General features: G+C 40.0%; 1 protein-coding gene across 1 annotated transcript in view; it reads right to left on the minus strand.

The window, feature by feature from the left end:
• Positions 1 to 24139, minus strand: part of LOC138764613 (E3 ubiquitin-protein ligase RNF212B-like) — a 188790-nt gene that overhangs the window by 155716 nt on the left and 8935 nt on the right. Inside the window, exon 2 of the mRNA XM_069940740.1 lies at positions 11809 to 11915. Within this exon, the coding sequence (XP_069796841.1) occupies positions 11809 to 11915 (107 nt within the window). The remainder of the gene's footprint in view (positions 1 to 11808; positions 11916 to 24139) is intronic.

The following is a 24139-nucleotide window of genomic DNA, read 5'->3' on the forward strand; positions in this document are numbered from 1 at the left end:
TTTTTTTTCATGGCTTCTTGATGTTGGTTCTCTTCTTCTGGGCTAGTTATCTCTTGGGCCTCCTGCTGCTGTTTTTCTTTCTCATCACTCCCTTTCCTGTTGCTTTCCTCTTCTTCCAGCTAAGAGCCCTGTTGTCGGGCATCTCTCAGCTGCTCATGCTGTGTAGGTTCACTCCACAGCTGGGCCCCCCTCCTGTCGTTGTTCTCCTTTTCCTTGTTGTGCGCACCTCTGTTTGGCTCAGTGAGCCATTTTTGCAGTCCCGTGGTTGGGAGGTCTCCACTAACCTCGGGGAGTGGGCTCCTCTGTCCATGGCGGGTCCCTGCTTCTTCATGCATGTAAGGCCTTCTCCTTTCTCTTCTGGTGTCTTTCCTTCTTTTTTTTCCCATTGTTTTTGGTTTTTCTTTCTTAGGTGCCATTTTCTTTCTTTTCTCCACACCTTTATCTTTTATTTGTTGTGTTTTGTGTTTCTTGAGCTTTGTGTTTCCTTCACTTTTTTTCTTCCTTTCTGGAGGGCTAGTTTTCTCCTACCATTCTATCATGTGACTCCTCCTCTAGAAGGTCAAACTTGAAGGCAGTGAACATGATTAACGGCAGGATTCTTAACCACATGGAGGAACAGAGGAATCAGTGGATCCCTCAAGGTTGCCGCACAAGTTGTTAGGGTATGCTGCCTTCATTACTCAGGAGATTGAGATCAAGAGACGAGAGGCAAGTTTATAAAACTCTGGTCTGACCCCAGAGCATTGCATTCAGTTCTGGTTATCTGATTATAGGAAGAATGCAGAAGCTTTAGAGAGGGTGCAGGAGAGTTTGACCAGGATGTTGCCTGGATTAGCGAAAATATCTTTTATGAAGCTAGGGTTTTTCTCTCTGAAGAGATGAAGGATGAGAAACGACAATAGAGGGGCTTAATATTATGAGGGGCATGGCTAGAGTACAACAGCCAGCACCCTTTTATTGGGGCAACAATACCAAATACCAGAGACATCACTTTAAGGTAAGCGGAAGAAAACTGTCAGAGGTAAGATTTTTACACAGAGAATGGCGGGTACCTGAAATGCATTGCCGGGAGTGGTGGTGGAGGCTGGTACAATAGGGACACAATCTTTAGATAGACTTATAGATATAAGGAAAACACACGGATATGGGTGTGGGTTAGAGAAGGGAGATTGTTATGCAGTAGGTTTATAGGGGTTGGCACAACACTGTAGACCGAAAGGTCTGTTCTGTGAAACACTCATTCTGTTTCTCTCTCCACAGAGGCATGATGGCTCAATGATTGGAGCCACTGTCTCACAGCAGGGGAGACTCCTGTTCGAACCCCATCTCCAGCACGAAATGCCTCCTGACCAGGTGGGTTGAAGCACCCCTAGGTGCTCCGGGGTCTTCCCACGTCCCAAAGACATGCAGGTTGGTGGGTTCATCAGCTGCTATGAATTACACTCTCAGTGTGCGGTTGAGAGGGCAGAATCTGGGAGGGAGTTAAAATGGATGTGTGGAGTATTGAAAAAACAAGTTTAATCTGGATTAGAAGTTGCTCCAGTGAGCTGGACATGGGGAAGAAAGTTCAAAGGGGGGATGCTGCTATCTGCTCACTGACATGCAGACAGTTTGGAGGGAGTTGACTGGCATGGAACTCACTGGGAATGTCATCCATAACCCCAATGACAGCCGTTTCAGTCCTCATGCTGGAGCTGGAGACCAATTTAGAGACCAGCTGCTCGGAAAGTAACCTCTCTTGTGAGGGTTTCACTGGGACTGGAGACAAAAAATGGAGTCAAACTTTGCAAGGGCGATAGAGTCAGTGTTGGATGTGCAGAGGAGAGGGCAGTTATGGTGGGAGAACAAATCTTCAACTTCATCGACTACTATGAAGGTCAGCATTAGAAACCAACATCACTCTCAGACTTGATATGATTGCTCCTCCCATTCTTTTGTTGTTTCACTTTCCTGCCATTATATTCCTATCTTTCATCATGTTTGCTTTACTACTATGCTGTATGTCACTCTTTCATCATGATTGCTCTTCCCCAATGCTCTGTCACTCTTTCATAGTGATCACTCTTCTCTGATGCTCTGTGCCACTCTTTCATCGTGATCGCTCTTCCCCAATACTCTAGGCCACGCTTTCATTGTAATTACTCCTCCCCAATGTTCTATGCCACTCTGACAGTGCTCCTTCTTCCTGTATGCACACAGATTCTAAAATGAGAGGTTCCACAGAGATCATAACAACCAGGTTGATTTCAGGAGGCTGAAGAATGGTTACAGGACTGTCTCGAGTCAATGGATTGAGCAGTGTTCAAGAAGGATCTGAATGATTACACCAGGGCTGCAGCAGTGGACTTTATAAATACAGCTGTGAATGAGTATGTCCCCACCAAATTGCTCAGGCTTTTTCCCAACCAGAAGCCCTGGATGAACAATGAAATCCAAAATCTGCTGAGGGCCACATTTAAGTCTAGATATCCAGAACACTACGCAAGGAGAAGGGACAATCTAAGGAAAACCATCTTCTGGGCGAACTGAAGATTCCCAATGAGAATGGAAACAACAAAGGGTCTAAATTATATAACCTGTTACAAGGAGACAGCTAAGCTTCACTCGCAGATGAGTTAAATGAGCTACACCCAATATGACCACCAGAACAAAGAACCACCTGGACAGCAAAGGTGCATATATTAGGATGCTCTTTATTGTGCACATTTACATTTTTAATGTATTTTTTTTATTTTAAATTTAGATATACAGCATTTTGGCCCATAAGACTATGCCACACAATTTACACCCAATTTACCTACACCCCCGGTACGTTTTGAACTGTGGGAGGAAACAGGAGCCCCGGGGAAAACCCAAGCAGACCAGGGAGAACATACGAACTCCTAACAGATAATGTGAATTGGAACCCAGGTCCCGATTGCTGGCACTGTAAAGGTGCTGCACTAACCACTACACCAACCGTCCCGCCTTAACACCATCATCCCCTCAAAATAGATTAACAAACTCTAAAACCTGGGACTCAACACCCCACTGTGCCATTAGATCTTGGATTTCCTCACTTCCAGAAGCCAAGCCAAGCCATCTTACTGTCATCTAACTGCACAAGTACAACACAACAAAACAGCATTCTCTTATCCTTAGTGCAAAACACAGAGATGCAAAACTATACACAAAACATACAGACAAATAATACGTATGCAGGACAAGTATTCAGAGATACAAATAAATTAATTAATATTGTTTCATGAATAGAAGTCTCAGATGGTCAGGTTGAGCAGTTCCTTTAGTCATTCAGCAGTCTCATTGCCCATGGGAAGAAGCTGTTCCTCAGCTTGGTGTTGTTGGCTCTGATATTCTTGCATCTCTTTCCCAGTGGGAGCAGCTGAAAGATGCTGTGTGCAGGAGGAAAGGGGTCTTCAATGACTACAGTTCAGCATTCAACACCATAATCCCCTCAAAACTGATCAGCAAACTGGTGGAGTCACGTGATGGAGTAGTGGCCGGTCAGGGAATTCCAGCACTCTCCGGAAAAGTGGAAAAAAAACACACAAAACACAAAGGTACAAGAGTAAAAATTAAAACAAAGTAAAAATAAAGGTGAGAAGAAAATGGCAGCGAAGAGAGAAAAGTCGAAAACAACGGGAAGAAGAGAAGATGAAAGAACGTCGGAAGAAGAAGGTGAAGGCTTTACCTGTCCGAGGAGGCCCGCCGCGGAGAGAGAAGCCCGTTCCCTCAAGTCAGTAGAAGTCCTGGGCTCGGGACTACAAAAATAGCTCGTAGAGCCAAGTAAAAGTGCGGAACCGCGCATGCGCGAGGAGTCGCGCATGCACGATGCTCATAAAGAAAAACACAGTGACGGGAGGGGGGGAACAGCTGCGGAGTCGATCTCCACAGCTGAGAGAGACACCCGCAACGTAGCAGCAGGTGCAGAACACAGAAAATAATGACAACAAGAAAGAAGAGGGTAAAAAGAAAACAAGGAAACAACAGATGGTCAACCCAGAGGAAGAAGAAGAAGAACAGAAAGAAACAGAAGAAGAAGAGAAAGGCAAGACAATGGATATATCTTTTTTTAAAGAATATATGTAATCAGTGAAAGAATGGCAATTACAAGAATTTAATGAGATAAAAAGAAGAATTAAGAATGCAGAAGAAAAAATGAATAAAATAGAAATGGTCATATCAGAGATAGGAAAAAGAGTGGAAAATGTGGAAGAACGAGAAATAATCGTAGAAATGGAAGTAGAGACTTAAAAGAGAAATTAGAAGAATCTAATAAAAAAGTTAAAGAGGCACATGAGCTGTTAGCTCAGAAGATAGATATAATGAAAAACTATAATAGAAGAAATAATATAAAGATAGTGGGCCTTAAGGAAGATGAAGAAAGTAAGAATATGAGAGAATTTATAAAAGACTGGATCCCCAGGGTCCTAGGAAGACCAGAATTACAGGAAGAAATGGAAATAGAGAGGGCACATAGAACATTAGCCCCGAAACCACAACCGCAGCAAAAACCAAGATCCATTTTAGTAAAAGTTTTAAGATATACAACAAGAGAAAATATATTGGAGAAAGCAATGAATAAAATAAGAGAAGACAAAAAGCCACTGGAAAACAAAGGTCAAAATTTTTTTTTCTATCCAGACATAAGTTTTGAACTCCTGAAGAAGAGGAAGGAGTTCAATACAGCAAAAACGATCTTATGGAAAAAAGGATATAAATTTATGTTAAAGTACCCAACGGTACTTAAAATAGTTATTCCAGGGAAACAAAACAGACTATTCTCGGATCCAGAGGAAGCACGAAAATTTCCAGAACAACTACAAAACAAGCAGAGAGATGAAGACATGTAATGAGAGTAAAAATGACCACAAACTATATGAATGTGTGCATATGGGTGTATATGCGCTGGGTGGGTCACGTCTCCAGAATGGAGGACCATCGCCTTCCCAAGATCGTGTTATATGGCGAGCTCTCCACTGGCCACCGTGACAGAGGTGCTCCAAAGAAAAGGTACAAGGACTGCCTAAAGAAATCTCTTGGTGCCTGCCACATTGACCACCGACAGTGGGCTGATATCGCCTCAAACCGTGTATCTTGGCGCCTCACAGTTCGGCGGGCAGCAACCTCCTTTGAAGAAGACCACAGAGCCCACCTCACTGACAAAAGGAAAAGGAGGAAAAACCCAACACCCAACCCCAACCAACCAATTTTCCCCTGCAACCGCTGCAACCGTGTCAGCCTATCCCGCATCGGACTTGTCAGCCACAAACGAGCCTGCAGCTGACGTGGACATTTACCCCCTCCATAAATCTTCGTCCGCGAAGCCAAGCCAAAGATATATATATATATATATATATATATATATATATATGGGTGTGTATGTATATACATGAGTGTATCCGTATTTAGAGGAAAATATATAGAGTATAGATAAGAATTAATAAGGGAATGAAAGGGAATAGAGGGAATAAGGAGGGAATTAAAAGAGTGACGTTTGTTATATATGAAAATTGAAATCTTTTTCGGGGGGGCTGGGTGGGGAGGAGTTACGGTCACTGCAAAATCAGTTGACGCTTGTGAGTGAATTCGCAAATCCAAATGGAGAGGGGAGATGTGGTTGCCCGACAAGAGATAAAGGGCAACTCAGGAAGGGGAGGGGATAGTGGGTATAAAGAAATTTTAGATAGGAGAATAAGGGAAATGTTTGATGTTTTAGAAATGTTGTCTTATAAAGTGTTCAAAACAAGCAGAAATGGATAAGAAGGAAAGGTGATGATGAGGAAACGGAAAGGAAAGATAAACAAAGTATGAAATGGCTATGTTGAACTATATGACTTAAAATATTAACGGAAAACATAACCAAATCAAAAGGAAGAAACTGCTAAATTTACTGAAAAAAGAAAAAATTGATATAGCATTCGTGCAAGAAACACATTTAACTGAAATGGAGCACAAGAAATTAAAGAGAGATTGGGTAGGACATGTAACAGCAGCGTCATATAATTCAAAAGCTAGAGGAATAGCTATATTAATCAGTAAAAATGTACCAATTAAAATAGAAGAGGAAATAATAGATCCAGCAGGGAGATATGTAATGATAAAATGTCAGATATATTCAGAGTTTTGGAATCTACTCAATGTATATTCACCTAACGAAGAAGATCAAAAGTTTATGCAAGATATTTTTTTGAAGATAGCAGATACGCAAGGGAACATATTAATAGGAGGGGATTTCAACCTGAATTTGGATTCAAATATGGACAAAACTGGGAAAGAAATTAACAGAAAGAACAAAGTAACCAAATTTATAATTAAATCGATGCAAGAAATGCAACTTTTGGATATATGGAGGAAACTACACCCAAAGGAAAAGGAATATTCATATTATTCGGATAGACATAAAACATATTCAAGAATAGATTTATTGCTGTTATCAGCTCGTATGCAAGATAGAGTAAGAAAAACAGAATATAAAGCTAGAATATTATCGGACCATTCACCCTTGATATTGACAATAGAGTTAGAAGACATCCCTCCAAGAATGTATAGATGGAGATTAAACTCCATGCTACTTAAAAGGCAGGATTTTAGAGAATTCATTGAAAGACAAATTAAAATGTACTTTGAAATAAATACAGAATCAGTGAAAGATAAGTTTATACTATGGGATGCAATGAAAGCATTCATTAGAGGGCAAATAATAAGTTATGTAACCAAGATGAAGAAGGACTACAATCAGGAAACAGAGCAGTTGGAAAGGGAAATAGTAAATATAGAAAAATAATTAGCAATGAAGGAAGATACAACTAAAAGAAGAGAATTGGCAGATAAAAAAATAAAATATGAAACACTACAAACATATAAGGTGGAGAAGAACATAATGAAGACAAAACAGAAATATTATGAACTAGGTGAAAAAACGCACAAAATCCTAGCATGGCAGCTTAAGACAGAACAAGCTAAGAAAATGGTATTGGCATCAAGGAAAAAAGACAAACAAATTACATATAATCCAAAAGAAATTAAGGAAAACTTTAGAGAATTCTATGAACAATTATACCGAACTGAAAACGAAGGGAAAGAAGGGAAAATAGATGAATTTTTGACTAAAATTGAACTACCAAAACTACAAATAGAGGAACAAAACAAATTAACAGAACCATTTGGAACAGTAGAAATACAAGAGATAATTTAAAAATTACCAAATAATAAGACACCAGGAGAGGATGGATTTCCAATAGAATTCTACAAAACATTTAAAGACTTATTAATGCTGCCCCTCCTGGATGTAATCAACCAGATTGATGAAACACAAAGCTTACCAGATTCATGTAAAACAGCAATAATTACAGTAATACCAAAGCAAGGGAAAGATCCACTCGCACCAGTGTCATATAGACCAATATCATTACTTAACACAGATTATAAGATAATAGCTAAACTATTAGCAAACAGATTAGCAGATTATGTACCTAAAATGGTAAATCTAGACCAAACTGGATTTATTAAAAAAAGACAGACAACAGACAATATTTGTAAATTTATTAACTTAATTCATGCAGTAGAAGGGAGTAAAGCGCCAACAGTAGCAGTTGCTTTAGACATAGAGAAGGCCTTTGACAGAGTAGAATGGAATTATCTATTCAAAGTATTGCAAAAATTCAGTTTACCAGAGAAGTATATTAATTGGATTAAAGCATTATATAAGGGGCCATTGGCGAAAGTGACAGTAAATGGATATACATCAAAGCAATTTAATTTAAGCAGACCAACAAGGCAGGGATGCCCACTATCACCCTTATTGTTCGCGTTAGCTATAGAACCACTAGCAGAATTGATAAGAACAGAAAATAATATAAAAGGGATAAAAATAAAAGATAAGGAATATAAAATCAGTCTATTTGCGGACGATGTTATAGTATACTTAACAGAACCCGAACTATCAATAAAAGAATTATATAAGAAACTGAAGGAATAAGGAGAAGTGTCGGGTTATAAGATTAACGTAAATAAAAGTGAAGCAATGCCAATGAATAATGCGGATTTCTCAAAATTTAAGAAGGAATCACCATTCAGATGGCAAATGCAAGCAATAAGATACCTAGGTATAAAAATAAGTAAAAATCTCGGCCATCTATATAAACTCAATTATTATCCACTAATGAAAACATTACAGGGCGATTTAGAGCATTGGAAAGATTTACCACTAACATTAATAGGAAGGATAAACTGTATTAAAATGAACATTTTCCCAAGGATACAATACCTATTTCAGGCATTGCCAATACATTTGACAGAGAAATTCTTCAATGAGTTAAAGAAAATAATAAGGAAATTTTTATGGAAAGGGGGGAAACCGAGGATAGCACTAGATAAATTAACAGAATGGTATAAACAAGGAGGCTTACAACTGCCAAACTTTAAAAATTATTATAGAGCCGCACAATTAAGATATCTATCAGATTTTTATCAAACAAGGGAAAAGCCAGATCGGACTAGATTAGAACTAGATAAAATAGGGGAGAAGACACCCGAACATATATTATATAAATGGGATGAAAAATTGGTACAACGTAGGAATTCTCCAGTATTACATCATCTGCCCAATATTTGGAAGAAGATTCATGTCAAAAGGAATAAAACAAATTACCAACTACCAAAACTATTACTGACGCAAAATCAGTTAATCCCTTTTACAATAGATAACCTTTCCTTTGGAGAATGGGAGAAAAAAGGGATCAAAAGAATAGAAAATTGCTTTTCAGGAAATAAATTATTATCCTTTGAACAAATGAAGGATAAATATAATATAACTCACGATACAGTGTTGGCATACTACCAACTGAAATCCTACTTGAAGGACAAATTGGGAAGCAGTCTGAGTTTACCAGAGGGAAGTAATTTTGAATATGTGATTACAGACACAATGATAATCAAAAAATTTATAACAAATATGTATATTAAACTGCAAGGAAAGGAGAATGAGGAAACAAATGGTAAAACTAAACAAAAATGGGAACAAGATCTTAACATAAAAATAAAGAAGGAAACATGGGAGAAGTTATGCTCAGGAACTATGAGAAATACAATAAATACGAGGTTACGTATGATACAATATAACTGGATACACAGGCTATATATTACACCTCAAAAGTTAAATAAATGGGACCCAACAGTATCTGACAAATGTTTTCGCTGTAAAAAGGAAATGGGAACAACAATTCATGCAATCTGGACATGTGAGAGAGTGAAAATATTTTGGGAAGATCTAAACCAGATATTAAATAAAATCACAAAAAGCAATATACCAAAAAACACAGAGATCTTCCTCCTAAGTAACATAAAAAACAAAGAATGTGGACTTGATTTGGATGGTGCACAAAAAAGATTTGTTAGGATAGCCCTAGCTGTAGCAAAAAAATGTATTATGTCAGCCTGGAAATTAGAAGATAACTTGAGAATACAACAATGGTATATAGAAATGAATAAATGTATTCCATTAGAAAAAATAACATAATTTAAGACATAATATTGAAATATTTGAACAAATATGGGAGCCATACATGAAACACAATAGAGAAAACCTACCGGGGACATCTACCACCTAAAATGACAGAAGAAGAGAATGAAAAGAATTGACTCAGTGGAATTTCTTGTTTATTTTTATTGAGTGACAACATTGTTTGACGGGTTTAATGTATCTTAGATTCTGAACTTTAAATGAATGGGAGGGGAGGTAGGGAGGGTGGGATGGGAAGATGGAGGGGGGAGAAAACGACACTATATATTTGAAAAGGAAAATGTATGTATCTTCATCAATGTGGTTTATAGTGTGAAAAATTTTTTAAAAATTTTTAAAAACCTGGTGGTGTGAGTCTTGTGGCACCTATACCTCTTTCCTGATCGCAGTAGTGAGAACAGAGTGTGTGCTGGGTGGTGAGGGTCTTTAATGATTGCTGCTACTCTTGGACAGCAGTGTTTCCTGTAGATGTACTCAATAGTACTATTTCATTGTGATCACTCCTCCCCAGTGCTCTTCGCCAGCTATTCTCAATCTTTCTTTGGCTATACCCCCCCCCCACTTAGACCTTTCAGGAACATTTATGGGCCTCCTTCCCTGTGAGGCAGCCATTTAGTTGGGAAATCCTTTTTAAGGATTTCAGTCCTTTGCCCCCCTCCCACACTAAATATGCTGTCCTACCCAGGAGAGCTGCATGGGCCCCACTGGGAATGGCTGCTCTTTGCCACTCTTTCATTATGATCACTCTTCCCCAATCCTATAATCTTTTGTTTTGATTACTCTTCCCCGATGCACCTTTACAACAACATTCAACATGTGAAGATCCAAAGTTGAAAGCTCAAAGCTCAGATTTATTGTGAGAGTACATATAACCCTGACAATCTTTTTCCTGTGGGCCAGGCACAATTTTTACTTATCAGTAGAACAAAAAAACTGTACTCAAGAAAAGATATGTAAACAAAAAAGAGAAATGTAAACAAGAAGGAAGTGCAAACAAACTGTGCAATGCAGAAAACAAATATTCAATAATAAATAATGTGCAAAGTAAGAGTTCTTAAATGAGTCTCTGAGCTTATTGTTTTAGAGTCTGATGGTGCAACTCTTCCTGAACCTGGTGGTACAATTCTTGTGGCACCTATTTCTTATTGCTTCCTTGACTCATCTTCCTCCCCACTGTTATAGGCTTATGTTATTGTTTTATCTGTATTTTTATATATTTCATAGAGTTACTGTTGGGGTTTGTAAACAGGGGAAAAACACACAGAACACACCATTTTGAAGCAGATGCCAAGGCACCCAAGTTTAGAGCCATAAAAGTCTTATTATTGTTCCATTGAAAGTATGAAACAATGGAATGTTTGCTCAAAGAGACACCTGTTCATCTGATAAATGAGTCGTGGTTTTGGAAAAATGAACCGATAAACTATGTATTGCTCAAGAAAGTCATGCAATTAAAGACACCTGAAAACAGCCTTTCAGATCATAAACCAGAGTAATCTAGGGGCAGAATTAAAGTGACTATGAAGGAAGATGGTCACTTCAGCTGCTTCTCTTTGTCAAAAGAGAACAGTGCTACTGTGGCCATTGTAAAGGTCACTTCTGACTGATCCAAGTCTGGGTAAAGAAAGCATGATTATTCTTGCCTCTGGATCATGACCATTTTGATGATTACTTTGTCTGACCCTTGCCTGAGTCTGTGAAAGTATCATAGAGGTCACAACCTTCATAACCCCTACACAAGAAAGGGGGAAGTTGTGACAAATCATTCATATGAAGAAATATTTATTTGAAAGCAACTTAACAAGAATTTGTGAGTTTTGAGAAGTCTAATAACTTGGTGTCTAATAACTTGAAGTAATCATAATTACTTCTGATCAACAGTTCTAGAAGTTCTGAGTTTCAACGCAAGCTTTCTAAGACTGAACTTTGAATTTGTCTTTTCAGAATGTGCCTAGACTGCAATGGTTTGCATATTCATACGCACGTGTGTGTGTGTGTGTGTGTGTGTGTGTGTGTGTGTGTGTGTCTGTGTGTGTGTGTGTGTGTGTGTGTGTGTGTGTGTGTGTGATTTGCGCATATTTTGGGTTAAGTAAGATATTATATTATTAAGTTTTAAATAAAAAAATTATTGTTTTAAAGATACCATGGTCTTGGAGTATTTCTATTGTTGCTGGTCTATGACGTAACACCACAAAGATGAGAAGACCCCAATCCCCTCCCCCTACTCATCCCGGTTTAGACAGCTTACACCAAGGCTGATATTGAGCCCCATTAAGCACCCTTACCTCGGCTAATGCACTTATGGCAGAGGATGTGCTGGCAACTGGAGATACTGAAATGGATGCCGCTCGCTGGCTTCTGATAGCACTTGTTGCAGTGGAACCAGTCCATCCTACGAACAGACAGAAACCAAAGGGAGTTAAACAGCCTGTCAGCTTTATCCACTTTGCTGCCAACTTTCAAAAGCATACTACAAACCTACACAGGCAAGGTTCCTCAACTCTTCCTCCACTACATTGACAACTATATAGGTGCTGCCTCCTGCACCCATGATGAGCTTGTCAACTTTATCCACTTTGCTGACCTCAGTGTTTAACTCTGTTCAGCTGCTCTACATGATTAATGCCCCTCATCATCTCATACTTCTTTATCATCCTCCATTGCCCCTAGGACAAAAGACCATGTTCATTCAACCTATCCTCATAAGGCATGCTCTTCAGTCAGAGAGAGATGCACCAAACAAGCCCTTTGGCCCACTATTCATGCTGACCCATTTACATTCATTCTCCATCAATCTCAATTTTACTCACTCTGTTATCAGCCACTCCCCACTAGATTCCACTCCTCACCGCACTCTGGTGGCAATTTACAATGGGCTTCACCTACTGACCTGGAGCAGCACACAAAATGTTGAAGGAACACAGGTCAGGCAGCGTCCATAGAAGCAATAATGTCCAAAAGGAGTGAAAGGAGGAGGGCCCCATCATCTTCTGCTTTATTTTTCCATTTTATTCCCCCTCCCACCCATGTTCACCCATCACCTGCCATCCAGTGCTCTTTGCTCTCCCCGTTCCTTTATTCAGGAATCCGCCCAGTTCTCGCAATTACCGACGAAGGGTTCATTGGCCCAAAGCGTTGACTATCTATGGACTTCCACAGAAGGTGCCTGAACCGCTGAGTCTCCCTGGTGGTTTGTGAGTCATTCCAGTTTTATAGCATCTGCTATCTCTCTTGCTGACCAGCCAATCATAGAACTACAAAACACTACAGCACATGAACAGGCCCTTCAGGCCTTCTAATGTGGGTGGCACAGTTAGCGTAGTGGTTAGTGAAAAGCTGTTACAGCACCAGTGACTGGGGTTTGAATCCGACACTGACTATAAGGAGTTTGTACATTCTCCCCATGTCTGCATGGGTTTTCTCCAGGTGCTCCAGTTTCCTCCCACCCTCCAAAACACACCAGAGGTTGTAGGTCAATTGGGTGATTTTGACTGGCATGGGCTTGTGGGCCGGAGGCCCTGTTACTAGGCTGTACATCTTAATTAATTAATTATTTTTGCCCGACTATTACAGTATTCTTACTGGTCTCACTGACCATTCCCTTCCCATCCATGTACCTATCCAATTTTGTTCTTAAATGTCAAAATTGAGCATACATTCACCAATTCAGCTGGCAGCTCATTCCATACTCTTGCCACTCTCTGCACTAAACTTTTCCCCTTTCACCCTTAACCTATTTCCTTTAGTCCTGCATGTCTTTGGGGAATGGGAGGAAACCAAGCATCTGGAGTGAGAGGAAGAAGCAGAGCCCACCCAGGACAGACTGAAACCGAGTCTACAGTGCAATGAGGGAGCTGACCGACCTGCTGTGCCACAGTGTGACCATGAGATGGTAGAAGGGAATTGAGAGTGAAGTTCAAGTTTGTGAAAAGGTCTGTTCTGTGTGATATCCAGCAAGTCAAACATAGTACAGATTGCAGAGTTACTGAGAGAAATCAGTCAGAACAGAGCAAGGGCAACATTATTTTACTGGAGTGGGATTCTTTCAGGAGTAATATCGGCAGGGATGGTCCTTGAACCTGGTAAGTGCAGGAGATCTCACCCTCATGAATATTCCCAGCCAGAGGAGAGTGTGGCTGGGATAGGACGAGTCTTTTAACACATTGCCTACTTTTTCAGAGACAGCGAGAAGTGTTGATGGAGTTGATAGAGGGGAAGGAGGTTTGTACATGAAAATGGGCTAGAAGGGAAGGTTTAAAACAGAGTTGTCTGTAATCCTTATTCAGATTAAGCACATCAAAGTGACACTGAGAATGAACTCAGTGCATTTCCCAAATAGTACATTGTGGAACTAATCAGAAAACAAATCCTCAGATCTGGGCACATCATGAGGCAAGATTAACTGACAACCTCTTCCTTAGGGGATGAATGAACACAACTTCTCAAGATTGCCGCAAAGGTTAATAGGGTAGTTAAGTAGGCAATGGTATGCCTGGCTTCATTAATCAGGGGATTGAGTTCAAGAGCTGTGAGTTAATGTTGCAGCTCCACTAAAGTTTGGTTAGACCACACTTGGAATATTGCATTCAGTTCTGGTCGCCTCATTACAGGAAGTATATGGAAGCTTTGGAGAGGGTACAGAGGAGATTTACCAGAATGTTGCCTGGATTGGAGAATGTGTCTTCTAAAGCAAGGTTTGAGGAGCTAGGATTTTTCTCTTTGGAGCAAAGGAGGACGAGAGGTGACTTAATAGAAGTCTATAACATTATTAGAGACATAGCTAGGGTGGACAGCCAGCATTTTTTACCTGGGGCGACAGTAGCAAATACCAGATGACATCTGGTGAGGGAGGGAAGGTTCAGGGGAGACATCAAGGGTAGGTTTTTTTACACAGAGAATAGTGGGTGTCTGGAATACATTGTCAGTGGTGGTTGTGGAGGCTGGAACAATAGGGACATTTAAAAGACTCTTAGACAGGCACATGGATGTAAGTAAAATAGAGGATTATGGGTGTGAGGGAGGAAGGGTTAGATTGTAGAGTAAAAAAATATAGGTCATCACGACATTGTACTGTGCTGTAACGTTCTATATTCTATATTTTTTAACATGATGGAATTTCACTTCAGTTTACAAATGAGAAACCTGGGTCAAAAAACCACTGCCTTCAAATTAAATAAAAGCCATCGCAAAGATACAAAGGCAGAGTTGGCTGAAGTATAAAATAGACCAATAGATAATAAAAAAGCAAAAAATGCTAGGAGACTGGCAGAGGTCAGGCAGAATATGTGGAAGAGGAAACTGAATGAATGTTTCAGGTTGATAATACTTTGGCGGAAGGGGGATAGAAGAGGTGGAGCAAGCACTGAGCTGCTGGAGTAACTCAGCAGATCATATGACCAGAGAACACCACAGCACAGAAACAAAATTCCAAGTTCAGATAGAGTGTCAGAGTGCATGCACAACATCACATACCATAAGACTCTTCCTTCTGCAGGCTAGGCAGAATTTCTACTTATCAGTAATGCCAAAAAACTGTAGTGAAGAAAATATATGTATAAAAAAATAGAAATGTTTTTTAAAAAAATGTAATCAAACTGATTGTACAATACAATGGGCTGAAAAATTGCAGATAGAGTTTAATCCAGACAAGTGTGAGGTGTTTCATTTTGGAAGGGCAAACCAGGAAAGGACATGCATGGTAAATGGTCGGGCACTAAGGAGTGCAGTAGATCAGAGGGATCTGGGAATACAGCTACATAAATCCCTGAAAGTGGCATCAAAGATGGATAGTGGGGAGACTAAAGGGATTTGTCTCAGAAATGTATTTGTTATTACTGAAAAAAGTGGATATATTTAAAATAAAGGATAAATGGGAGAAAGATTTATCTATTCCTATTTCCATGGAGGAGTGGTCTGATATGTGTTTGAATAGTGTTACAAAATTAATTAATGTATGATATAACCATATAACCATTTACAGAGCAGAAACAGGCCATGTTGGCCTTTCAAGTCTGCACCGGTTCACTGATTTCGTGCGCCCTCTTCAAGCATTAGTCCCGGTAGATCTTCATTCAATAACGATGATATCCACTAATTTTTTTTCTTCCTCAGATATATGTTGGATAAAACTGGACAAAAGACAAGCAAAAAGAATAAAGTGGCCAAATGTATGGTTAAATCAATGCAGGAAATGAAACTTATGGATTAATGGAGGAGGCAGCACCCAAAAGAGAAGGAATATTCATATTATTCAAGTAGGCATAAAACATACTCAAGTATTGATATGTTTTTGTTGTCGGCCCATATTCAAGGGAGAGTTAGAAAAACTGAATATAAAGTGAGATTACTATCTGATCATTCACCCCTGTTATTAGTAATAGAACTGGAGGACATCCCACCAAGAACATATAGATGGAGGTTAAACTCCATGCTACTTAAAAGGCAGGAATTTAGAGAGTTTATTGAACGCCAAATTAAAACATATTTTGAAATAAACATGGAATCAGTGAAAGACAAATTTATATTATGGAACACAATGAAAGCCTTCAATAGGGGGCAGATAATAAGTTATGTAACTGAGATGAGAAAGGATTACAAACGGGAAATAGAGCAGTTGGAAAGGGAGATAGTAAATACAGAAAAGGAACTAGTAAAAAGGGATAATATAACGAAAAAGAAAGAATTGGCAGACAAGAAAATAAAATACGAAACATTACAAACGTACAAGGTGGAGAAGAACATAATGAAAATAAAGCAAAAGTATTACAAACTGGGAGAAAAAACACAAAATATTAGCCTGGCAACTTAAAACAGAACAAGCTAAAAGAACTGTATTGGCATCAAGGAAAAAGGAGGGGGAGGAGTCACGTGATGGAGAAGTGGCCGGACGGTGAACTCCAGCCCTCTCCAGAAAAGTCGGGAAAAACAAAAGAAAACACAAAGGCACAGAAATAAAAGTTACAGAAAAGTGAGTATAAAGGTGGAAAGAAGATGGCGACAAAAAAAGAAAAATCGAAAGCAACGGTAAGAAGAGAGGAAGAGAAGACAAAGGAGGAAAAAGGTGAAGGCCTTACCTGTCCGAAGAGGCCCGCTGCGGAGAGAGAAACCCGCTCCCTCAGGTCGGTAAATAATGGACTACAAAAATGGCTCGCTGAGCCGAGTAAAAGTGCGCAACCGCGCATGCGCGATGCGCATGAAAAAAAAACACACCGACGGGAGGGGGGACCAGCTGGGGAGTCGATCTCCACAGCCGGCAACAACAGCTGCAGAACACCTGCAGCAAGAAGAGACCACAGAAGACAATAGAAACAAGAAAGAAGAGGAGGAAAGGGCACCAAAGAAACAACAGATGGTCAACCCAGAAGAAGAAGCAGAGGAAGAGAAAGAATACAGTGAAATAGAAGAAGAAAAGAAAGGCAAGGTAAAGGATATACTTGCTCTTATTAAAGGATACATGGAGTCATTTAAAGAATGGCAAACACAGGAATTTAAGGATTTAAGAAAAAGAATAAACAACACAGAAGAGAAAATAAATAAAATGGAGATGACCTTAACAGAAATGGGAAAGAAAATGGACAAGATGGAAGAGCGGGCAGTAGCAGCAGAAATGGAGGTAGAAGACTTAAAAAAGAAATTGGAGAAATCTAATAAAAAAACTAAAGAGACACAAGAACTACTAGCTCAAAAAATAGATACAATGGAAAACCATAACAGAAGAAATAACATAAAGATAGTGGGCCTTAAGGAAGATGAAGAAGGCAAGAATATGAGGGAGTTTATAAAAGAGTGGATCCCTAAGACCCTAGGATGTCCAGAACTACAGCAAGAAATGGAAATAGAAAGGGCACATAGAGTATTGGCCTCTAAACCACAACCACAACAAAAACCAAGATCTATTGTAGTAAAATTCCTAAGATATACTACAAGAGAAAAGGTACTGGAGAAGACAATGGAAAAAGTAAGAGAGGGCAACAAACCACTGGAGTATAAAGGGCAAAAAATCTTCATTTATCCAGATATAAGTTTTGAACTCCTAAAGAAGAGAAAAGAGTTCAATACAGCAAAGGCGATTTTATGGAAGAAAGGGTATAAATTTATACTAAAGCATCCAGCGGTATTGAAAATATTTATTCCAGGACAACAAAACAGACTATTCTCGGATCCAGAAGAAGCACGAAAATTTGCAGAACAATTACAAAAATAGACTGAGGGAGGAAGACGGGTAATGAGAGTTAAAATGATCACGATTGATATGTATGTGGGTAAAGACAAAAATAGACTGAGGGATGAAGACGGGTAATGAGAGTAAAAATGATCACGATTGATATGTATGCGGGTAAAGAGGTATAAGAGTGAATAGAGACAATGAGCATACATGAATGTATCTGTACTTAGAGGAAAATATAGATAGTATAGACAAGAATTAATAAGGGAAGGTAATGGAATAGAGAGAATAAAGAGGGAATTAAAAGAGTGACCTTTGTGACATATGAAAAGTGAAATCTTTTCTGGGGGAGGCGGGGAGGGGGGAAATAGCGGTCACTGCAAAATCAGTTGACGCTTGCGAGTGGATTCGCAAATCCAAATGGAGAGGGGAGATGTGGTTGTCCGACAAGGGATAAAGGACAACTCAGGAGGTGAAGGGGAGATTGGGGATAAATAAGATAGAAATAGGAGAATAAGGAAAATGTTGGATGTTGTAGGAATGTTGTCTTATAAAGAGTTGAAAATAAGAAAACAGAAATGGAAAAGGAGGAAAGGTAATGATGGAAAAACAGAAAGAGAAGATAAACAAAATATAAAAGGGCTACGCTGAACTATATGTCTTTAAATATTAATGGAATACATAACCAAATTAAAAGGAAGAAACTACTAAATTTAAATGAATAAATGTATTCCATTAGAAAAAATAACATATAGGTTAAAAAATAATATTGAAATATTCGAACAAGTATAGGAGCCTTACATTAAATACAATAGCGAAAACCTACCGGGGACAAACATTACCTAAGTTGATGGAAGGAGAAGGAAAGAAAAGAATGGACTCAGTAGAATTTCTGGTGTATTTTTGTTGAATGACAACATTGTCTGACTGGCTTAATGCAACCTAGATTGTATACCTAAAATGGATGAGAGGAGGGGGGTGGGGGGGTGGCTTGGGAGGAGGGGGGGGGGGAGAAAAAGTCACTGTATATGTGTGAAAAAGAAATAGTGTATATCATGGCTAATGTGATTTATGGTGTGAAAAAATAAAAAATTTTAAAAAAAGGAAAAAGGACAAACAAATTACATATAATCCAATGGAGATTAATGAGAACTCTAATAAATTTTATGAACAATTATACCAAACTGAGAACGAGGGAAAAGATGATAAAATAAAGAGTTTTTAGCTAAAATTGAACTGCCGAAATTGCAAGAAGAGGAACAAAACAAAACTGATAAAACCATTTGAAATAGAGGAAATACAGGATATATTAAAAAACATGCCGAACAATAAAACGCCTGGAGAGGATGGATTCCCAATAGAATTCTATAAAACATTTAAAGAGTTATTAATTTCTCCTCTCCTGGAAGAAGAAACACAAAACTTGCCAGATTCATGTAAGACAGCAATAATTACAGTAATACCAAAGACGGGGAAGGATCCACTAACACCAGCATCATAAGTTAATTATAATTTTCTTCATCAATTATATTTAACTCCAGAAAAATTGAAAAGTATGGATTTAGTGGGTCAGATTTGTGTTTTCGATGTGGCAACCAAACAGGGACTATTTACATTCGGTTTGGGAATATAGAAAGGTTAAACTCTTTTGGGAAAAAGTCTTTAAATTTTTGCGAGATTTACTCCAAATAGATTTATTGTGGATCCATAGGTAAGTTTATTGGGATATATGAATACAATTACGGCAAATTTACATTTGGAGAATCCTCAAATTGCATTTATTCGTTTAGGTTTGGTGGTGGCCAGAAAGTGTATAGCTGTAACTTGGAAAAATTATGTTGAATTGAATATACAAAGATGGCACAATGAAATTCAGTCATGTATTTACTTAGAGAAAATAATGTATAATTTGCAAAATAATTATTCTATTTTTATTAAAATGTGGAGTTTGTATTTGGAATGTATGGGTTTAGATGTTAAGTAAAAGTTTTATATGTGATGAAAGATGTAAAAGGATGGCACACCGTACAGCAACCTGTTAAAATTTGATGTTATTATGTTTTTTGAAATAAGCTCTGAAGGGGGGAGGGTTGTAGGGGGTGGGATAGGTGGGAGGGGGAAGGGTAGTAGGGGGTAGCTTTAGATTATTTAGTTTTTTTTGGTTTTGGTTTTGTAAAATTCTTAAATAAAATTTTCCAAAAAAAATGGTGAATAAGGTTGTAAAGAGAGCTTTTGGCATAATAGCCTTCATAATTCATAGTATTAACATAACATAACAATTACAGCACGGAAACAGGCCATTAGGCCCTTCTAGTCCACACCGAACCAAACACCCCTTTCTAATCCCACCTCCCTGCACAATGCCCATAACCCTCCATCTTCTTCTCATCCATATACCTGTCCAACCTTTTCTTAAATAATACAATTGACTCCGCCGCCACTATTTCTCCCAGAAGATCATTCCACACAGCTACCACTCTCTGAGTAAAGAAGTTCCCCCTCATGTTACCTCTAAACCTCTGCCCCTTAATTCTTAACTCATGTCCTCTTGTTTTAAACTTTCCTCCTCTTAACGGAAATAGTCTATCCACATCCATTCTGTCTATCCCTTTCATAATCTTAAATACTTCTATCAAATCCCCTCTCAACCTTCTACGCTCCAAAGAATAAAGACCCAATCTGTCCAATCTCTCCCCATACTCCAGATGCTTAAACCCAGGCAACATTCTGGTAAACCTTCTCTGCACTCTCTCCACTCTGTTTATATCCTTCCTATAATTAGGCGACCAGAACTGCACACAGAACTCCAAATTAGGCCGCACCAACGTCTTATACAATCTCAACATCACCTCCCAACTCCTATATTCCATGCAATGATTGATAAAGGCCAGCATACTAAAAGCCTTCTTCACCACCCTATTCACGTGAGTACAGGAATTGGGAAGTTATGTTAAAATTGTATAAGACAATGGTGAGTCCAAATTTGGAGTATTGTGTGCAGTTTTAGCCACCTAATTGCAGGAAAGATATCAACAAGATGGAAAGAGTGCCGAAAATATTTACGAGGATATTGCCCGGACTTCAGGAATTGAGTTACAGGGAAAGGTTAAATCAATTGGACTTTATTCCCTGGAGTGTGGAAGAATGAGGGGAGATTTGATAGAGGTATTTAAAATTATGAGGGGGTTAGACAGAGTAAATGTAATAGGCTTTTTTCCACTGAAGGTTGGTGAGATACAAACAAGAGGACATGGGTTAAGGGTGAACGGGGAAAAGTTTAGGGGGAACATGAAGGGGAACTTCTTCACACAGAGTGGTGGGAGCATGAAACGAGTTTCCTGAGGAAGTGGTGAATGCAGGTTCAATTTTAACATTTAAAAAGAATTTGGAGAGGTACATGGGTATGGAGGGCTATGGGCTTGGTGCATCAATGGGATTAGGAAAAAAATGGTTCAGCACAGACTAGAGGGGCCGAGGTGCCCTGTTTTTGTGCTGTAATTGTTCTATGTTTCTATGGTTCTAATACAGATAAAAGTATCCAGTAATAAATAATGAGAAAAGTAAGAGTCCTTAAATGAGCCCCTGATTGAGTTTGTCGTTGAGGAGTCTGATGGTGGAGGGGAAGCAGCTGTTCCTGAACCTGGTGGTGTGAGTCTTGTGGCACCGATACCTCTTTCCTGATGACAGCAGCGAGAAGAGAGCATGTGTTGGGTGATGTGGCTCCTGATGCTGCTGCTGCTCTCTGATGGCAGCATTCCCCATTGATGCTCTCGATGGTGGGGAAATTTATGCCTGTGATGTTCTGACCTGGCAGACCATCAGCAAAATAAACTAAAACAGTTCTCAGGGAGATCAGGTCATGGCTGGGAACGGGATTGGTGGGGGGGGGGGGGGCTTTGAAGTCATAGAATGGAGCCGTTTCAGGGAGGTGGCAACCTACAATGGTCATCTAAACATCGAGGAGTACACAAGCTGGCTACATCAGAAAGTACATTGTCACTGAGATCAAACGCTTCACAACCAGGACTAACCAGAAACCATGGTGGATGCAAAGGTCCGAGCCCTTCTCAAAGCTCGGGATGCTGCCTTCAGGACAGGAGACAAGAATCCGGCCTGAACTCACCCATGTAATCCAGAAGGTAAAGTGTAGGTACTCACAGAAGATCCATAGACAGCTGGGCAACATCGGTGACACGAAGTGCATGTGGCAAGAGAGCAAGACCTTAATATACCACAAGACAACCTTGCGAATCAAAGACAATAATGTCTCCCTTCCAGATAGACTGAACATTTTCCACACACGGTTCAATAAAAAGAAGAGATTGACGCCAAAGAAAGCTCCATGTCCCATTGATGAATGGGCCCCATGCATAGCTGCAGCCAAGGTGAGAATCCCATCCAAAGTGAATCCATAAAAGGGAGTGGAACCAGAAAACATTCTTGGTCAGACACTGAAGGACTGCCAAGCCAACTGACAGAGGTCCTTACAGACATCTTCAGCACATCACTGCAGCAGTCTATCATGCCCATGATTTTCAAGATAGCCACCATCATCCCAGTACCAAAAAGAGTGACAGTAACAGGCCTCAGTGATGACCACCCAATGGCACTGACCTCCACATCATTAAGTGCTTTGAGCATTCATAATAGAACGCATCAAAGCACACCTCCCACTGACACTGGACCTATTTTACTTTGCCCAAAGAAGGAACCCTTCCACGGATTATGCTATAGCCTTGTCTCTCCACTCCATCCTGACCCACCAGGAGAATGACATCTCATACGCCAGGATGGTGTTCATTGACTTCAGCTTGGAGTTTAATACAATCATTCCCCAGAGGCTGGTGGAAAAGCTGTTCTCACTAGGACTCAACACCCCCTCTCCGTAAATGGATTCTGGACTTCCTAACAGAAAGACCACAGTCTGTCTGTGTCAGAACCTTCACACTGAGCAGATCAGGGTTGTGTGCTCAGCCCGCTCCTGTTCATACTACTGACCCATGACTGCAATACCAGATCGAGCACCAACAGAGTCATCAAGTTTGCAGATGGCACAACAGTCATTGACCTAATCAGCAACAACGATGACTTGCACTACAGAGAAGAGGTAGAAAATCTCCTGATATGGTGCAGGAATAACAACCTGAGTCTCACCATAGACAAGATGAAGGAGATGATCATGGACTTCAGGAGGATCAGGAACGATGACTCAATAACCTGGAGCACACAGCCCTGGGAAGTCCTCAAAGTTCTGCTGCTAACCTGGATAGAGTGTGGTCTTTCCTTTAGGAACTCCAGAATCCATTTACAGAGAGGGGTGTTGAGATCCAGTGATGACAGCCTCTGGAGAATGATTGTATTAAACACCAAGCTGAAGTCGATGAACAGCGACGTGGCGTCGTCTCCAGGTGGGTCAGGATGGAGTGAAGAGACAAGGCTACAATATTACAAGTGGAAGAGTTGCATCTGCAGGTGAACTGAAATGGGTCCAGTGTCTCTGAGAAGTGCACTTTAATGCGTTCCATCAGCAGATGCTCGAAGCATTTCATAGTGATGGAGGAAAGTGCCATGGAGCAGTCTTCATTGAGGGCTGTTACTGTTGGTCTCTTTGGTAGCGGGATGATATTGGCTGCCTTGAAACCTGCAGGGATGATGGACTGCTGCAGTGATGTGTTGAATATGTCCATAAGGACCTCTGTCAGTTGGTCTGTGCAGTCCTTCAGTACCTGATCAGGTATGTTGTCTGGTCCCGCTACCTTGTGTGGGTTCAGTTTGGGATAGGATTCTCCTCATCTCAGCCATGGCTATGCAGGGGACCCATTCATCAGGGGAACACAAAGCTTTGATCACCTGCTCTTCTCATCGAACCATGCTTAGAATATGTGTAGTCTGTCTGGAAAGGAGGTGTCTTTGTCTTTGACTCACAAGATTGTCTTGTGATCTGTTACAGTCTTGGTCCCTTGCCACATGCATTTCGTGTTGCAGTGTTGCACAGCTGTCTAAGAATCTTCTGTGTGTACCCCCACTTTACTTTCCAGATTGCATGGGAGAGTTCAGGCCTGGCTGATCTTAGTGCCATCTTGTCTCCATTCTGAAGGCAGTATCACAAGCTCTGAGAAGGGCCTGGACCTCTGCATCAAACATGGTTTCCAGTTAACTCGAGTTGTGAGCATTTGATCTCGGTGATATCCTCAATGCACTTACTGATGTAGCCAGTCAATGAGCTCGTGTACTCCTTGATGTTTACCTGACCATTATAGATGGCCGCCTCCCTGAAACAGTTCCAGTCTGTGGTCACATTGTAGTCCTGTAGCTCTGCTGTAGCCCCCCCACCCCCAGCCATGTTCTGATTTCATTGCATAGGCTGTGCCTGCGACTTGTGCGGTGTGCCGGATCTCTGACCTTAAATGTCTGTGATCTGGTTCTCAGCAGGTTCTGGAATTCATTGTTTA

The sequence above is a fragment of the Narcine bancroftii genome, chromosome 5 (assembly GCF_036971445.1).
Source record: "Narcine bancroftii isolate sNarBan1 chromosome 5, sNarBan1.hap1, whole genome shotgun sequence".
NCBI lineage: Eukaryota > Metazoa > Chordata > Chondrichthyes > Torpediniformes > Narcinidae > Narcine > Narcine bancroftii.